This window comes from Melanotaenia boesemani, chromosome 12, assembly GCF_017639745.1.
Source record: "Melanotaenia boesemani isolate fMelBoe1 chromosome 12, fMelBoe1.pri, whole genome shotgun sequence".
Lineage (NCBI taxonomy): Eukaryota > Metazoa > Chordata > Actinopteri > Atheriniformes > Melanotaeniidae > Melanotaenia > Melanotaenia boesemani.
The window spans coordinates 27,222,097-27,242,066 of record NC_055693.1 but is presented as its reverse complement, the minus strand read 5'-3'; the positions used below and the strand labels follow the sequence as shown (position 1 = coordinate 27,242,066).

At 42.6% G+C, this 19,970-nt stretch overlaps 1 protein-coding gene across 3 annotated transcripts in view; it reads right to left on the bottom strand.

Moving 5' to 3' along the window:
• The window catches only part of ramp1 (receptor activity modifying protein 1), a 95,522-nt gene that overhangs the window by 46,374 nt on the left and 29,178 nt on the right, over nt 1-19,970 (bottom strand). The window contains exon 1 of one of the 3 annotated variants that reach the window (XM_042002704.1): nt 18,113-18,207. The exons of the other annotated variants lie outside the window; for them this stretch is intronic. Coding sequence (XP_041858638.1) covers nt 18,113-18,140 — 28 coding nt within the window. The 5' untranslated portion in view covers nt 18,141-18,207. Of the gene's footprint in view, nt 1-18,112; nt 18,208-19,970 lie in introns of those variants that run through there. 3 annotated transcript variants of the gene reach the window in all.

The following is a 19,970-nucleotide window of genomic DNA, read 5'->3' as shown; positions in this document are numbered from 1 at the left end:
GCTGCAAGATGCTGCTTGTAATCACGGCTTTATGCAGTGGCTGAGTACATGCATGACTGAAAAGATATTGAGATGATATGAAATAAACAGACAAGTGCAAGATGTTAAAAGCTCAAATGTGAAATTATAGCAGAGGCTGAAATGAAACATCAGTGAAAGATGCAACATAATATTCACTCTTAAACTAAATACTAAGAGATGAGTCACATGAAATAAAGCTCTAAATAAAAATGAGGCAGGGGAAATAGATGATACTTCATAGTGTGGTTTTACTCCCTGGAATTGGGCTCAAACATTTATCTATTAATACATTTTCCCTTTTCATTGCCAACTTCATATCAGAAAGTTCTGATAGTATGTGTGGAAACTGTGCAAGTTTGTTGAATTGGAAAAAAAAAAAAAAAAAAAAAAAAATTCCTTAAGGATCTTCCTATGATTATTTCTTAAACTTCACACTAGAAAAAAGTGATAAATCTGACAATCTGTGATAAACATTAACAAACAACAAATGAACTTGAATACAATTGTGTCACATCTTGTTAGGTTTTGTTAAGTGTAAAGATGTTTTTTTTCCTCATGAATTTCTTGCCTGTTCCTCAGCAGGCATTCGACAGAAATAAATACAGCAGCAGGGGGTCGGCAGAGGAAGCAAGCTCCTGAGAGAAAAATGCAAATTTCAGCGTACTACTTGATGATGCTATGATGAAACAGTTTGGGGGCATTGAAAAAGTTTTATTCATGACCTCTGCAGCAGACGGTTTGTGCCTATAGAGGAAATCCTACTGACAAAGTAATGTTTGAAAAGGGGGCATGATTTTGATATATATATATATATATATATATATATATATATATATATATATATATATATATATATATAGGCGCTAATCATGGCAGCCCAGGAGCAAGCCTTGAGTACCAGGGCAATCGAGGCCCAAATCTACCACACCAGGCAGGACCCCAGATGCAGGCTGTGCAAAGAGGCCCCTGAATTAATCTAGCACCTCACAGCAGGATGCATGATACTGGCAGGCTAAGAATACATGGAACTACATAACCAAGTAGCCGGCACAGTATACAAATATCTGTGCAGAATATGGACTGGAGATCGCTAGGTCACAATGGGAAACAACTCCCAAGGTGGTGGAGAATTAGAGGGCTAAAGCGGGATTTATGGTCGCACTGCGTCTGCCTCTGTGTAATGGCCGTAGGCTCAGCGTACCTTCGCAGAGGCTCGACGCGCACCTCTTCCAGACCCGACGTGCACTCCTGCTACACAGACAGTTATTTCATCGTTAAGACACTGAACCATACTGGACACCATTGTTGTTTCAAAACAGAAAATACCTATTATTTTTTTTTTTTTTTTTTTTTTTTTTCTTTTTAACCTGTCTTGTCCAGCATCGTTGCAAACAGAATGATTGTCTGGCTGCTGTCTGGTGCTGGGCAATTTTACTCTATCAAGCAGGGATTTATACTACATGTATAAAGTCCCTCTTGATGAAAAACTTTATTAAATCAGACTCTTAATGCTGGACTCGACCGGAGGGGACAGAGAGAGAGAGAGAGAAAAGAAAGTAGAGAGAAGAGGGAGGGGAGAGAGAGGGACAGAAAGGGTGTGGGGAGTGCGGGTGGGGACTTGAAACATCATACAGAAGACCATGTAATCCATACTACTTACAACATATATAGCTACGATCATCCTAGCCAGTAGGTCATTACACAACTAGTTGATAATAGTAACAATAATAATAATAAGAGTAAGAGTAATAATAATAATAAGAACAGAAATAATAAAAAAAAAGAAAAAAAATATGATAATAGATATAAGTGAAACTGCTGTATTCAAGAACACGCGCAGAGAAACCTGTGTGGATGTGTTGGAGAACTCGGCCACACGGCGACGCAAAGACTGTGTGGAGACGTTCAGGAAGGAGTGACCATGCAGAGTGATCATGCAGATGCCACCTCACTTGAACAGAGGCCAGAGTCAGGCCAGCGGTCCCGAGACCCAGGCCACCAGCCCCCCCGCAGGCAACAGATCCCGACCGGTCCACAAAGATGACCACTCGCCCGCCCAGGAAGGCAGCAGCAGGAGACCCCAGCAGGAGCCGCCCCGCGGACCCAGGGCACCGGCCCCGGCGGGCCGAGGCCAGCAGTCCCCGACCCCCCCGGGCACCGGCCGCCCGGGACAGACGGGGCAGAGGGCCCGGGCCCAGGAGCGCAGGGACACCCCCCCCCCCCACAGGCCGAGGGCCAGCACGCCACCCGGGGGGACCCGGCCCGCCCAGACGGCCACCACCAGAGGCCAGCCCCACACCCCAGCGCCCAGCGCACACCCCGAGAACCAGTCCTGCCCCCCCCCCAGACCACACACACACACTCTCCTTCCACTCCTCCATTTATCCTCCCACGCATACACCATTCAACCCTCACATACTCTGTCCTCCCACACACACACACCATCCTTCCACCATCCATCCTTCCACACACACACCATCCTTCCTCCCACACACTCACCATCCTTCCACCATACACTCTCCCACACCTATCCCATCCTCCCACACACACATCATCCCTCCACCACTCATCCTCCCACACATACACCATCCTCCCTCTCACACACCATTCATCCACCTTCACACCTCCCATACACACACACACACCTTCCTTCCACTACCCATCTTCCCACACATACATCATTCTCCTACACCAAACATCCACCTTCACGTACCCCATCCTCCCACACACACACACCACCCCTCCATCACCCACTCTCCCAAACATACACCACTCCCCCACACACACACCATCCTCCCTCCCATACACCATCCATCCTCCCGCACACACACTATCCTTCCACTATCCATCCTCCCACACACTCCACCATCCCTGCACCATACATTCTCCCACACATACCCCATCCTCCCACACATACATCATCCCTCCACCATTCATCCTCCCACACCCACACCACCCCCCCTCCCACACACCACGCATCCACCTCCACACACCCCACCCTCCCACACACCATCCCTCCACCACCCATCCCCCCACACCCACACCACTCTCCCACCCACACACCACCCCCCCCCCCCCCAAACACACACACACACACAAACACCATCCCCCCACCACCATCCTCCCGCCACCCCACGCCACGGGGGGACAGCCCCAGCCAGGAGGCGAGGAGACACGAGCCAGGCCCCCAACCCCCCACCCCGCCCCCGCCCCCCCACTCCCCACCCCCAAAACAGCACCTTCCCCCCAGGGCCAGCAGCCAAAACCCCCCGGGACAGCCCGCCTACGCCCCGGGCCAACGCGACAGGCCACCCGGCCCGCCCCGCCCCTGGGCCATCCATGGAGACAGGGGCGCTTGAAGACCCCATCCCCCCTCCCTCCCCCACTAGTGATGGAATATATTATGTGCTGTTTGCAATTAAAAAAAGAGGGTTAAAATTGGGGGGCAGTAACTGCATTGAGGAGGGGGTGGGGCCACCTGAGCAGTCCCACCCACCTGACCTCGCATGTTCCACCCCCCAAAACGTGTTTGTATGTTGCAAATGTTATTTGTGCTCAGTGACTAAGTGGAATTAAAAGCTGGGAGGCATGCTGCCGCTCGGCGAAGCAACAGGGCCACTATGATGACCCCCCTGCCCCGCCCAGCGCAACAAGCACACCTCCCACAGCCCTACCTGTGTATGTAGTGAAGAGTGGGGGAGGGGAGGGGTCAGGAGATGTAGGTCCAGAGGGGAGTAAGCCTCTCCCCTGGAAGACGACCCGCCAGTGGCTTAGGGCGCCCCCGTCCCCCGCCGGCCCCGAAGGGCGTCACAGGCCCGGAGCAGGCACCCCAACCCAGGCACGCCACGAACCCCCCCAGGGGCCAGCCACCAGCCCAAGGGGCCACTTTCCTCTTTCTGAGTGGGAGGGGGGCGAGGCAAAGGAAGGGAACCCCAGGCCCACGCCCCCAACACCCGGCCAGGGCGCCCCCCAGAGGACACGTCCTAACCCCCTGCAAACGCACACACTTTTTTTTTTTTTACCCCAGCCACTCACACACCCTCTCACACACCTCTATACACCAACACCTCAATACGTGCACATACCTCCACACACACACTTCACGCACATACCTATAAACACACACACCGGTGCCCACATACACACACACTCTCATACCCCTCCATACACATACACCACTACACACGCACTCACATACATACCTGCATATACACACAAGCACCTCCATACATACTCACGCCTCCACCCACTCCTTCACTCCTCCACACACACCTCAACCTCCACGTGCACACACTCATATATACACACCTTCACACACACCCACACACACATCCCACATAGACCTCCACACACACACCCGCACACCACTCACACACACATACACGCACACACCTAGACCTTCATACACACCCACACACACATACAGCACACACATCCCTCTACACCCACCCACACACCCGCATACCTACAGACACACACACACACACACACCCACCTATATACAAACACACCCCCACCCAGGTTCCGGGGCTGCGACCAAGCACCAGGGCACGGACCAACCCCCGGCACGGCACATCCGGACGGGCCCAGCCCCCCCAGCAGCGGCAGACCCCCCACCCCCAGGAGAGGGGGGAGACCCGACACCCCAGAGCCCGGGGCCCCCACCCGGCCCACCCCGGGCCCGACCGGCCACCCGGCCAGGGGCCGACGGACACCGACCCAGGCACCCCGGCAGCCACCCCCCACCGCCACGAGGCAGTCCCACCCCGGGGCCCACCCAATGCCGCCCGCCCAGACCGGAACCCCCAGCCGACCCAGCAGCGGAGCAGCCGAGATCCCCACCCAGGAGACAACCGGAGACCCGAAGCCACCAGGGACCCCCCACCCATATCCACCCCCATCCCAGCGAAGCCGCAATCCTCCACCTACATTAGGTGATGTAGCCAGTCACAGGGGACCAGAGGGAATGAAAGTCATCTGATTGGTTCCTGGAGGAGGCAGACATTGTCTCAATGCTGATGTGATCTAACAGGAGATTTCTAAACTGCTGGATAGACAAATTATTCTTATCTTTCCAGTTCACAAGGATAGTTTTCTTTGCGATGCATAAGACTGCGAGGACCAAGTTTATGGAGTGTATTCCTATGTTAGTGTCACCCAGGTCGCCCAGTAGGCAAAGTGTGGGGTTTGCAGAAAAACTGGTTTTAAACCATTTTGAGAGATCTTCACACACCTTAATCCAGAACCTTTGGACAGGTGTGCAGGACCACAGCGCATGGATGTAGCTATCAGAAGTGTTCTCAGAGCAGTGTGGGCAGATATCTGATGGTGAAAGGCCCATCCTGAACATCCTGTGTCCTGTATAATGAGTTCTATGGAGAATTTTGAATTGTATTAGTTGTATATTTGAATTCTGAGTCATTTTAAACGTGTTTAAACATATTTGTGACCATCTTTTCTGATCAAAGTTATTAGATAAATCATCTTCCCATTTTGAAGTTGGGAGAGATATCCTGTCTTCTAGCTTTGCAAGTAATCTATATATTTTTGATAATAATTTTGGAGTATTAAGATTCAAGAATTCTGCTATTCTGACAGGAAGCTGCAAGTCTAACTGTACAGGGGTATACTTCTTACATATAATTGATTTTAGTTGGTGGTACTCTAAGAATTTATTGCTGTTGATTCCATACTGTGAGACAATTGTGTTGAAAGATACAAAGTTTCCATTTTCTATTATCTGTCCTAACTGTTGTATTCCTTTAGTCTTCCATTGAGTGAAGTTTATCATCTTTTTGTTCTGCAGGATGTCAGGGTTGTTCCAGATGGGTGTAAGTCTACAGGGAAAGAGGGAAGATCTGGTTATCTTACAGAATTCCCACCAAGCCATTAAGGAAAAACGGATGTTAAGGCTTTTAAAGCACTTATATGGTTTAATGGTTGAGCTGATGAACGGCAGGTCAGAGATGACTAAGTCCTCACACAAAGCCTGCTCCCCATCTAGCCACGGCTCATCCAGATAACTGGGTTTGAGCCACATTGAGATGTACTGCAGCCTGTTAGCTATAAAGTAGTGATTAAAGTTTGGTAGATCCAGTCCTCCTCTATCTTTAGTCTGCTGTAAGGTTTTAAGACTGATACGTGACGGCTTGTTTTTCCAAAGAAACTTGGATATGAAAGAGTCCAGAGATTTAAACCAACTGGTGGAGGGTTTAGTGGGTATCATTGAAAACAAATAATTAACTTTAGGTAGAATCATCATCTTAATGGTGGCAACTCTCCCCATTAGTGAGATGGGTAAGCGCCTCCACCGTAAGAGATCATCTTCTATTGTTTTTAGTAGCTGAACATAGTTTAATTTTGTTAAATCTGATAATCTGGGGGAAATATTTATACCTAAATATCTAATGTTTCCTGTCTGTATTTTGATATTAGGGATGTTTTGTAGGTCACAGTTGATGGACATGGCTGTAGTCTTAGACCAGTTAATAGAATAATCAGATATTGATGAGAACTTAATAACTGTGATTGTCTCAGAGAGTGATGTTTGTGAGTTCTGAAGGAAAAGTAATATATCATCTGCATAAAGACTTATTTTATGTTCTATGTTTTTGCCCTGGATTCCTTTAATTTCTATATTTTGTCTAATAGCAGCTGCTAACGGCTCTATGAAAATGGCAAAAAGTGAGGGGGAGAGTGGACAGCCCTGTCTGGTGCCTCTCTGTAAGCGAAAGCTTGGAGAAGTTTGATCGTTGGTTTTCACACATGCATTTGGGTTATTATATAATATTTTAATCCACTCTATGAAAGCAGGTCCAAACCCAAATTTGTCTAGTGTTGCAAATAGAAACTTCCAGTTTACCCTGTCGAAGGCTTTTTCTGCATCTAGAGAAATGATTGTGGATTCTAGATTATGTAAAGTAGAGTAATCTATGAGGTTAATTAGTCTACGCGTGTTAGTAGATGAATGTCGACCTTTTATAAAACCTGTCTGGTCCGGATGTATTATAAGAGGGGTTATTTTTTCTATCCTTCTGGCAAGAGCTTTACTAATTATTTTCAGGTCTACATTTATTAAAGATATGGGACGGTAACTGGATGGAAGTGTGGGGTCTTTGCCTGGTTTTAGCAATAGTGTTATATTAGCTAAGTTCATATTTTGCGGTGTTTTTTGTTTTTCCTGTATTTCTAACAACATATTATAAAATGTAGGAGCTAGCGTTGTCCAGAATTCCTTGTAAAATTCTGCTGAGTAACCATCTGGACCCGGGGCTTTATTGTTGGGCATATGTTGGAGAGCTTCGTGGAGTTCATCTACAGTAATAGGTGCATCTAAAGTTATTTTATTTTCATTTTTTAGTTTTGGTAGATTAATGTTGTTTAAAAATTGTTCAATATGTTCATCTGTTGGATTAATCTGTGATTCATATAATGTTTTATAGAAGCTTCTAAACGTGTCATTTATCTTGTCTGGGTCATGGCTGATGTTTCCGTCTTGGTCTTTAACAGAGGAGATTGTTGTTTTCTCCTTGTTTGTTTTTAGTTGATTTGCTAAAAACTTTCCAGATTTGTTACTATGTTCAAAGTTCTCCAAGCGAAGTCTTTGCACTAAAAACTGTGTTTTTTTATCTATAATTTCTTTAAGCTGCAATTTAGTTTTCCTTATATTATTCATTGTGTGCTCTTCGGGGGAAATGCGGTAAGCCTCCTCCAATGATTTAATCCTGAGTTCTAATTCTAAAACTCTTGCTGTTTCCTTCTTCTTCTTATGTGAGGAGAAGGAAATTATTTTCCCTCGCATTACTGCTTTTCCTGCTTCCCAAAGGAGACACGCTGAAGTTTCAGGCATGTCATTTTTTTCTATATAAATTGACCATTCTTTTTTAAAATAATCAATAAACTCAGGATCTTTCAATAAAGAGGTGTTAAATCTCCAGCTTTTACCAATCGGTTTATTATTTTTGATTCTCAGACTGAATGGAACTGGTGCGTGATCGCTGATGCTGATTGGATGTATCTGAGTCTCTGAAATGTCGCCCATTAGTGAATTACTATTTAAAATATAATCTAGTCTAGAGAAGGAGTGGTGAACTGAAGAGAAGAAGGTGTATTCTCTTAGTTTAGGATGGTGAGAGCGCCAAGCATCGCAAAGACCAAAATCCTTCATGTACTGTCTGATAGTTTCTGACGACTGCCAGACTCGATGACTACCTGATGTGCTGCAGCGATCTTGTTCAGTCAAGACTACATTAAAATCACCAGCTAGCACTATTCTGTTATCTGAATAATTCTGGAGTGTAGCAAACAGGGAGTGGAAAAAGGAGGGATCATCTGCATTGGGGCCGTACACATTGGTAATACATAATTTGATATTACAAATAGATAATAAAGTTATCAGAAATCTGCCTTCCGGATCCACTACTGTGCTATCTATGTCAAAATTTAGTCTCTTATTAATAAGAGTAGCTACTCCTCTCTGCCTAGAATTATAACAAGCTGAGTAAACATGAGGAAACTGAGCTGTTTTAAGAAGATCTATGGTTGAGTTTGTTAAATGAGTCTCTTGTAGTAAGACAATGTCAGCCTGCAGCTCCTGTAATTTATTAAAGATCTTCAACCTCTTCTCCCTGGAACCGGCTCCATGTACATTCCAACAGACGATTTTTAACATGGTTATTGTGAACGGTTTAATGCTTCATGCGTGTTACTGACGCGTGTGTCTTTGTGCGCCCCTCTTGCGTGTTCGCGCGTGTTTGCATGCAGCCTGATTGCGCGCGTTTGTCCGTATGTTAAATGTCCGTATATGTAGTCTACCTTAATGCGTGTTCTCTCATACATAAAACGCGAGTGTTTATATGTATCATGTATGGTGCGGCTGTGCGTCCTGACGGTGTTGCGTGCGCTGCTGATATTACGAGCTGGATTACAATTAACAGTGAAGACGTGAAATAGAAAGATAGTGAAAAGTGAAAAGTGAGAAGAATGGTGAAACAGAAAAAAATACATCGATCTAGATGTAGAGGCTGTGGTGAGACGAGCAGTGTGTTCTACTGTCAGTGATCTATAATGGCGAGTTAAGAGTGATCATTTGGAGAGATTGACTTACAGCACCTGGGATCAGAAGAGCCACGGAGTGACGTCCGGGTCGCGGTACAGTTGTCCATTAATAAACAGTTTATCCACCGCGATGACAGCGCGAGCGCCATTAGCCATAGATTTCCTTCTGATGGGAAACAGGACTCTCCGTCGGTCCAGAATCTCTCTCGGATATTGGTCGTTTACTCCGAAGTTGGTCCCCTTCAGTTCGCGGCCCTGGTTCTTCACCTGCTCCTTCTGTTTGAAGCTGACGAACTTCGCTACGATGGGTCTTGGTCTGCTGGACCCGGGTTTCCTCCCGCCGAGCCGATGGACTCTGTGAAAGGAGATGTTTTTCACCGTTTCCTCCGGGAGCTTCAGGTGGGTTTTGATGACGTTTTTCACCGTGGGCTCGGGGTCCTCCTCCGTCTGCTCTGGAATCCCTGCAAATACCAGGTTCTCTCTCATGCTCCGCGCCTGCAGATCGATCACCGTTTCCTTGATCTTCTTATTTTCATCTGAGAGACGGGTCAAGCCCTCGGTGAGGGATTTTACCGTCTCTCTGAGACCGGCATTTTCTGCAGCCAGACTTTCCACCTGCTTCTGGCTGAATTCTAATGATTCACGTAGCGCCTGGAACTCCTTGTGGAGAATTTCTACCAGACTCAAACGCGCATCAAAACTACTGAGTTTCTTATCTATGGAGATCAGAACATCTGTTGAGTCGTTCCCCGTTGGTGAAATAGCTCCAGGTGAATCCTCATTTCGCTGTCTCTTGGACTTAGATGCGGTGGAGGGGGTTGACGTGTTGTTTGGTTTCCCCATGACGATTCTGTCGTAACAACGATCTATAAAATCTGTCAGGCTGGCCAAATCCTCCCCGCTGTGCTCCAGAGTGTACCTTTTAAAGACACTATAGTCCTACTTTAAAGAATATTTTGATTAAGTTGGCAAAAAATACAATCGAATGAAAGTAGAAATGTTTGGGCGCGCCTAGTTTGAATCTGCCGTCTCCCCCGGAACTACGTCACCTACAGCATTAGCGTCACTTACCTGCCACCAGCCCTTACCTGCCACCAGGTAATTGAATTATTTTTAATTTTAAAAAAATACCTATTAAACTGAAGTGAACCATCAAAAGAAAGCCGTAGCCATCCTCAGCGATGAAAATATCAGGAAAAAGGAACACGGGAAACTAGAGAAATACCGAGGACTCAAGGATGAACTGGAGAAAGCCTGGAAGGTGAAGGCAACAGTAGTACTAGTGGTCAGAGTACTGGGGGTCATGTCCCCCACACAGGAGAAATGGTTCCAACAGAGACCTGGAGAAACATCAGACATCTCCATCCAGAAGAGTGCAGTCCTAGGAACAGTTGAGATACTGTGTAGGACCCTCAAGCTCCCAGGACACTGGTAGAGGTCCCAAAATTGAGATGAATAGCCACCCAGCCTATTAAGATAATTATTATCTAAACAGACACAAGAAACAACACAAGCTACATCTTCCACAGAAAATAAAAGTCCAAATATTGAATTAACTGAAATCCTACATGCAGAATAGTCTGGAAAACAGTACATTAAAGTAGCAGACATATTGTGTTTACAGTTACAGAGTTCCAGATGCTTAAAACTAAGTAGTTTCATGAGTAAAAATGTGACTACAAACAAAGCAGGAAATGTGAGTGCTCATTCGTTCCACCTGCTTTAGAAAACGGTGTAAATATGGTTCTCTTTTCTGACTCATGATCATAATTAAATTATAAGCACAAAAACCAATTTACATTTCCATATTGAGCCATGAATGGATGTAGACATTCCCTTAGATGAAAACATGCTTTGCAAAATACAGATGACAGTGAAAGCAGCAAAGACAGCAGTTTCACCGAACGTGAAATTATAAACAAAAGTCAGTGAAGCAGAGAAAAGGAAATCCGTTTTATTTGATAGTCTTAAATCACAAGCAGAACAAAAATTGCTGAAGGGAACACAGTAACAGAAAAATCAACTCTATAAGCTTAGAAATTAAGGACCCTTTATAGATAAGCTAAAAATGCTCATCAGCTCACACACACTGAGCCAGAGCAACAGCAGAGGCAGTTTCTGCACAGCTTAAGAAGAACATCCCTATGAAACTCAGACTGGTGCATGAACCAGTTATCATCTTGTGCCAGAAAACCAGCAATCTCCTGATGCTTTTTTTTTTTCTTCTCTCTAGCAGGGACACATTAATGAAATCTTCCAACAATTCCAGCGCAGCATACTCATGCAAGACCATGGTCACAATTATTAACCATAAGAATGCCGTAAAAAAACTCTATAAACTTATGTCAATGTCCCTTTTTCTGCTTCCACCTTATTACCAAGTTAAACTACATGCATACAAACATATATGTGTTCAAATGGTTTGAAAAAGGAATGAGATTAGCAAGTATTAACCTCCCCACCCCTTTTTCTGCATCAGGTGATCTGTCAAAACTGTTCACATGTCTGATTGTCTAACTAACCCACTTCATGTTTTCTTGGATTTTAGTTATAGCCTTATCTACATTTCATAACCCATAAATTAATTATCTCTGCATACATTGTTCAGCCAGAGAAGTGTTTTATTTTCATGAATATTTGTGTTTATGCTATTCTGTATCTGGCAGGGTTATGAGTGAAGAAAGTTCTAAACACAGACTGCAGGCAGATTAAGAGCAGAGCTTTAATGTAACAAAGACGTTGCAGGGGAGGAAATCCCAACAGCCTACATTTTATGCAAAACTAATACAAACCATGAGACAGAACAACAGATAGAAATCCACCAATAGGGACGACAAGGCTCTCACAATAAACAAATAAATTCATGCTGGTCACTTTATTAGGTACACCTTCCTTCAGACCCTCTTTACCTTCAGAAAAATCTTAATTCTTGGTGTCATAGAATCAACAAGGTGTTGGAAACATTCCTCAGAGGTTTTGCTCCATATTGACATGACAGCATCAAACAGTTGCTGCACATTTATCGACTACATCCATGATGAGAATCTCCCGTTCCACCACTTCTCAAAGCTGCTCTATTGGATTGAGATCTGGTGACTGTGGAGGCCGTTGAAGTACAGTGGAGTCATTGTCATGTTCAAGAAAGCCGCTGGAGATGATCTGAGCTTTGTGACATGGTGCATTATCCTGCTGGAAGTAGCCACCAGAAGATGCTACACTAGTTATAAAGGGAGGGACATGATCCGCAACAATACTCAGGTAGGCTGTGGTATTTAAACGATGCTCAGTTAGTACTAGGGGGGTTTAAGTGTGCCAAGCAAATATTCGCCACACTCTTACACCACTGGCAACCATTGTTACAAGTCAGGATGGATCCATGTTTTCATGTTGCTTCTACCGAATTCTGACCCTACCATCTGAATTTTGCAGCTAAAATGAAGACTTATTATACCAGGCAACATTTTTCCATCTTCTATTGTCCAGTTTTGATTAGTCTATGTGAACTGTAGCCTCAGTCTCCTGTTCTTAGCTGACAGGAGTGACACCTGATGTGATCTTCTGCTGCTATAGCCCATCTGCTTTAACCCATAAGATCCCGACGTGAATATGTTACATACAGTTTCTGAGACATTTGGCTTCAATTTATGGTATAAACTTTGCTCAAAATCCTGTTGAACACAATCTGATACTTGTCTTCTTTCCCCTAATAGATACCCAGAAGCAGAAAACCACATTATAATATTTTTAATGTATCACATGGTAATAAATGGTAGATATCCCTCCCAAAAAATGTTAATTTATTTGCTACATTTTGTTAAAGGGCAAAAAAAGACCTTGTATTAAAAGAAATTGACTTTTCTTACCATTTTTTCATGGGTCGGGCCTTTTTGGGTTAAGGCTGGATCTGCTGTGATCCCATACATCTGTAGTTTCTGATGTACTCAGACCAGCCCCTCTGACACCAACAACTATGCATTTAATGTCACCTAAATTCCCTTTCTTCCTCCCTCATTGGCTCCCTGTTCATTATAGAGAGCATTTTAAAATGATGTTTTTAACATATTGAGTTTTAAATGAGCGAGCACCTGTTTATATCAGTAATCTGTTGCAGCCGTATCTTCCCAGTAGGTCCCTGAGATCACACGATCACGGTCTGCTGGTTGTATAGCAAACATGGCTGAAAACCAACGATGCCATAGCCTTTGCAGAAGCAACTCCCCTCCTCTGGATCTCCCTTCCACTCAGTCTGAGATCTGCAGACTCAATAATCTCTTTTAAAAAAGCAACTAAAAATGCATCTTTTTAAACTTGCTTTTGCTTAGTTTTTTTTGTTTTAATGTCTTCTTTGTTGTTTTGTGTTTTATTGTGAATTTTATCTTAAAAGGTGCTATATAAAAATATATATATAATCCTCAGTTTGTGTTAATGTGCACAAGTAGTTAAAAGTAACAATTAACTAAATGAAGCAAATGGAAATCAGGTAAAACAAGGAGGGGAAAAAGCCAAAACTACTGTAACACACAAAAGAAATTATGTCTCTGAACAAAAATAAAGGTAATGGCAACCGAACACAAACTCTAAATGACAAAGTACATAGAAAATGGAAAAAAAAAATGATGAAATGGGAAAAGAAGACTGTAGAGTAACCAGAGTGATATAGTCTCTTCAGACTACAGTGTATCACTTCTCCCACTGACAAAATGACAAACAGCCAGGCGGTTTTATTCAGACTAATTAGATGCCAAATCTGTTCACAAATGACCCAGCATCCCACTCTTTTCTGTCTTGCCACCATTCTCTCCCCAGTGTTTCACAGAGTAGGAAACCCTTAGCTTTTGGCTCTTGATCTGCAATATTTTTGACCAGTACTGCCCTCTCACCTGATCCAGCATCCAAACACCCACTACCTTCACTTTTCACTACATTTTAGTTGTGAATCATTTCAACTTGTGTGGTAGCAGAGTAAAGAAAAAAAAAAAGAAAAAAACTAAAACATCTCATCATATAGTCAAAAAAAAAAAAAAAAAAAACGCAGTCTGTTTCTCTACCCACATATCTGACAACCCAATTTAGATTCTGTGAAGTTACACAGAATCCATACATATTTAAAAAAAATCCACCCATTTAAATTCTTCCTGTACGAAAAAGTTTGGGCCTCTCTGTCACCACACATGAATCAACTTTACATCTTTCCATTTGGTACACGAGGAAATCAGAATGTGTTCCATTTTTATGCACTGAAAGCATCACCGTCAAATGTGGTCGACCACTTGAAGCTTAAGCAGTCAGCAGGAAAATAAGGTTCAGTTCGCACTGAGTTTAATACGAAGCGACAAGTTGAGCTTGTCAAATATTAAATATAGAATTATTTTGCTCTCAATCTGCAGCTTTGCTCTAAAGTCAAGTTAAAGTGTTAAGACAAGAAACTTACAACCAGGACAGAATTATGATCCAGGAAAGTTGGCTGCAATAACAAAAGATTGGTGTGTGTGTGTGTGTGTGTGTGTGTGTGTGTGTGTGTGTGCTGTCTTTCAGCTGAAGGTCTTAACCCATAAGAACCCAACGTGACATTTTGCTTCAATTTATGGTATAAACTTTGCTCAAAATCCTGTTGAACACAATCTGATACTCATCTTCTGTCCCCTAATAGATACCCTGAAGCAGAACTATAAACTATCACATGGTAATAAATGGTAGATACAACCCCCCCCCCCCCCCCCCCCAAAAAAAAAAAAAAAAATTATTATTTGTTATTGTTAAAAAAATTGGACTTTTTCTTACCATTTTTTTCATGGGTCGGGCCTTTATGGATTAACATCAATGTTCATCTCAGAGGAATTTATCTAAGCTTTATCTAACTTGATATGGCTGATGGTTTTCATCACTTCATCTTGTCCTCCCTCACTTATGACTTATATACAGTCACTTTGAAAGTGATCAGACAATAAATTTCACGCTGTGGTTGTTGCTTTTGGATTGGTATATAAAAGTTTCATAAATCCCAATATCCATGATTCTTTTTAACTACAGTTACATCCTAAAGTTTTATGCTTTAGAACAGGGGTTCCTAACCTGGGGTCAAAGAGCACAGGGGGGCCCTGAGGCTTTGAACATTACAGCCATTGTGATTAATGTCCACAAATTGTCCCTATTTTAAGAAAAAAAGTAAGGCTGTATGATGAACATTTAACTTTGGCTCTATCAAAAGACAGGACTCAACCAGGATACATTATTTATGGAAGAATCTCACTTTTTAAAAACCAAGCATGGTTTCAGCATAGGGTGGATCAGGGGGTCCATGGCATTTTAGTATATGCATGAAGGTGGTCTCCCAGGAAAAAAGGTTGGAAACCACTGATTTCGAACATGAAGAAAAAAAATCATCTGATCCTTTTTAAGTCTTAACGTAATTTCCGACCTTAAATCTCTGTGTTTTGGACTGATTTGATGGCACAGTGATATCTTTTATGCATTTCTGGAGCCGTTGGTGCCCAGCAGCACCCTGAGGCTGAGAAACAGCACTATACAACTTTTTTTTCCCTCTAGGATGCTGCTCGATGCTGCAGCCAAGTCTCTCTTTATGCACCGCATCATATGCTAGCAAGTGAATATAAACACAGCAGCCATTTTGAATATGCACTATGGCTGATTCAGCAAAGAAACAAAAGAAAATACGATCAGAGGAAGAGAGGAAAAGAAAGAGAAAAAGGGACAGAGCAAGAGATAAGACAAGAGTAGAGGCTGCCATTTTGTGATTTAGACGGTACAGGATAAAAAGTTAACGGGAGCAGACGGGACCGGGAACCAAACAAAAGAAAAAAATAAAAACAAAACAAAAAAAAAAGACAGCCGCTGCCATTTTGTAGTTTTTGCTCAATAAACCTTCACTGTAACCAACTATAAAAAGAACTACACTACCCAGAAGCCAACATTGTTTTCCGAACGCTGCTTCTCTGCCGGAATTAGAAATAAGAATAAGAAAAGGAAGAGTTAGCAAACACCCGCGGAGAAACCGATATGGCAAAAATTATTTACAACGCAAAGTTAGAAGTAATGATGTGTCTGTTAGGTTGGCAGAACTGGTTGGAAAAGGCGGACATATTAATGAACTTCACGAGAGTCAAGTGCGACAGTTTTTAACACACTGTATGCCGTTTGTAAAACATGTTTAGTTAATGACATTTAGAAATGAATGAAATACAACTTTATATGTTCTTTTTGGGTTTATTTAACTTTGGTAGACATGCTGTGAACCACGTACTGTTTTATTGTTAGAAACACTTAGCAGCTGGTCTAAAAAAGAAGGGTGCAAACATTTAATCAAATTCAATGTATTGTCTAAAGACTAAATAAATTTTAAAAATTGGGAGCGGGAGTCATTCTAAATGGGAGTGAGATGGGATCGGGAGTAATTTAATCGGGATTGGGACGGGACAAAATTTTTTTCTGTGGGATGGGACAGGAGTAATAATGCACTCCCGTGTCATCCTCTAGAAAACAGTCAAGATAAAACATGTACCAGCTAGAGAGAGGATGCAAGATGGTTCTGTAGTGCATCTTCAAACTGAGGTAAACACAGCCTCAAATGAAAAACAAAACATATATTGTACTGTTTCTTTATTTTATTGAACAAAAAAGTAACAAAATGATAAAATACAGAAAAAATGTCAAACAAAGAAAAAAGTGTATCTTTACTACATCCATAGGAATTAAGCAGCTAAGTGCCTGTGCTCCTAATCAGATGTAGTAGATTAACTGATCATCAGCAGGTGTGAGGACCTATTAATAAGCCAACGTTTCATCAGTTTACTGGTTTGAAGAACTGAGGTGTGTGTTAACCATAGACTGTATATAAAAGATGGACGGAGCCTCCTTGATGTCACCCGTAGGTTTCTGAAGAGCAAAAGTGAACCTCGTTGGGCGTTCTCACCGTTGCCATCTTGGTAGCGTCACGCGTGTCATTAGTCCCGGAAAATCCAAAAATGGGCAAAGAGGTTGAGCTGAGAGGTGGACTGTGAAGGTGTGGGTAGATTATTGACAACCATCAAACTCTGAGCTGCTTGTAGCTAAGAGCTAACCGAGCTAACCCAGAGCAATGGTAGCTAACCAGCTAACGGAAGTAGGCGGGCTAAAGCTAAGGCATGCTGCTAGCCGGCTAAAAACCGCGGTTCTGCTGCATTCTCCCTTCTTTCCGTGGATATTGGATACCTGTCAATCAAAAGGACACGTCATTAATTATGCCGAATTTCAAGATTAAAAAACATCCAAACGGATGAGTTTGAAAAAAATTCACCCCCCCTTCACAGCTGTCATGAAGGTAAACTTGACTGATTAATCCTAAAATGGATGTTTGTACCAGGCTTTAAACATATTTATTTCTGCTGTGAAGCTGGTCTTTTTAACATGGGAGTTTATGGGGATTTGCTCTGTTTTGGAGCCAGCCCCTAGCGGATGAGGGGTGACCTGCAATTTTTTTGCACTTCCGCATAGGCTTCACATTTTACAACAATGATCTTAGAGAAGAAGATATTGCTGCCCTTCAAGCTGTTGAAGGTGATACATGAAAGAAACATGACACCAAAGCAGATGTTTGTGATTGCTTAGCTATGAAAAACCTCTTATATGGCCGTTTAGATCTGGAATGTGACGTATCACCTGCTGACAAGGGATCCTTGTTTAGATGATACCATGTTCTCAAGAGACAAATGTGTGTTGAAGGATGTTCTCCTTTTTTGCAGCCAAGAATTAAACAGATCTAAACATGAAAGGGATCCAACTCTAGCAAGGAACTAGCAAGGTGTACCTAATATAGTGAGAGTAAAAGAGACATTAGGAAAGGAGCAAAGCAAAGGAGTCACCACACATCAACTCTGTTATCTAATACTGTTGAAGTGCTCTCACATCAGATTTTGACTAGCAAACCCAGAAAAATGAGGTTATGAAGCATTTCATGATCAGCAACCAGATCAAACCTATTTCATTTCTATGAACGCTACCTTCCTTTTACAGAATATTAAATCCCATTGAGCTGTACCTCTTCCACTAACACTGCATTTGCTCATCAGGGTTTGTTCAAGTGAGTCAGATGTAGCCGTTTTTCATCTATTGCAAGTACAGCTATCCATCACATTTCCAGCAGATCAGTGGTAATTCTACAGTGAAAAAGAAAGCCCAGAGGTCAACTGTTGTTCAAAGAGATGGAAGCACTTACACCATCAACTCATAGCTGGACCTAAGGTTTGCATGCATTAATCTCTATTGTCATGCACAGGCCCCGTGGACACTGTCTGGGCAAGCAAATCAGTTTGATTCAGAGGTCAGTAGGCTGTAAAACACTTCAGCATTTGCTGTGTTTTTGTGCTAAATCATTTTGAAATAGTTGCATTGTGTTTTTATTTATATTTTATAATGTGTTCCTACTATTTGGGCATCAGGGTTATGGTGAAGGATTTTTTCTTTCATTTTAGAAAATAAGCTTTTCTGCATCATGATTAACTTAAGGAAATGATCGCATTAGTTGTGACTTATGAGCAGTGGAGCAACATGGGGCAGCATAAACACAAAAATGCTGTTTGTATTGTGTGTTGAGCTACTTTCTTTAACACTTTATACATTGCGCTCTTCTGATATAAATTATAGGGTTCTTAGAGCGGTGATGAAATGTCAAAGTCATTTTTTCATCTGACTACAATAGTGCTGTGTAAATTCAAAATGCCAACCCCTGCTGGATGTCTATGCATACTCTGATATCAGTGATTTTATTATCTGATTCACATTTTTTCAGCTGATTATCAAACGCTATTTAAGAACAAACATGTGACAAACTGAGAATTTATTTATTTATTTATTTTTTTCCCCATTTTAGATGCCATGCAATGGAAGATGTACGTGATGATTTAGCACAGAGCGACGCCAGTGCCCAGCAGTAGCAGCAGAAGCAACTGCTGTCATTAAATCATATCACAGTTTCACCTCTGGCCATGTCACTTACACTCAAACACAAATGAAAGATTCCTCCACCTCTGCAGTCTGTCCTGATCAGACAGCTGGAAACCCAAGAGGCTCATGCAGAACTGAACATCCCTAAAAGCATTTCCATAACAGAATGGAATGAAATATAGAGCGCACCAGAGGAAAGAGTGCCTTCACAGATACATTTAAATGAGCAATGGACATAGTAAAGCTCTGCACTGGCGACATATTTTAACATCACATTGTACATGCTGGTCTTTCATCCAGTAGACTGGAATTTATGTTGCATGTAAGATTATTGTTATAGTTTTGTTTTTCAGTTTCAGTCAAGGGTGTAGTGCAAGGCAAATGGTGCATACTCATTTACTTTTCAGTTACTGTGCAGAGCTTGTTGTGGGAGTCTGTCAGGAACACAGGAGACAGAGTACAATAAAAAATGATGTAGTTATACTACTGGGCTTTATTTACTGCATATCAACAATGGCACTTGAGTGAAGACTGATCACTTTAGTCAGTATGCTGTTGCATTTTTTATTATTTAAAAGAGGAAAGATTGTTGCTCAACTTTTTTTTCTTTTCTCTAAGGCCAGGAAAGGCCACCAGAGCCCACAGAAACAATTTAAAAAGATTAAACTAGGAAATACAAAAACACCACAATACACCTTGTCATTGTTAGCAGTTTGCTTTGCTTTTTTCTTTTCCTACTATATTTAAGATTTGGGCAGCTTGGGTTTAAAACTTTTATTAAGGGTGGCTTTTCATCCATACCTTTATTTTTCATTTCTTTTTTTTTTTTTCTTTATTTATTACATTGTTATAAATTAAGAAAAAAATATATACTTACTATTCTTAATTTATTATACTGTTGGCCTGCGATGGAGCTGTGCGGGGTGTACCCTGCCTCTCGCCTGATAAGTGCT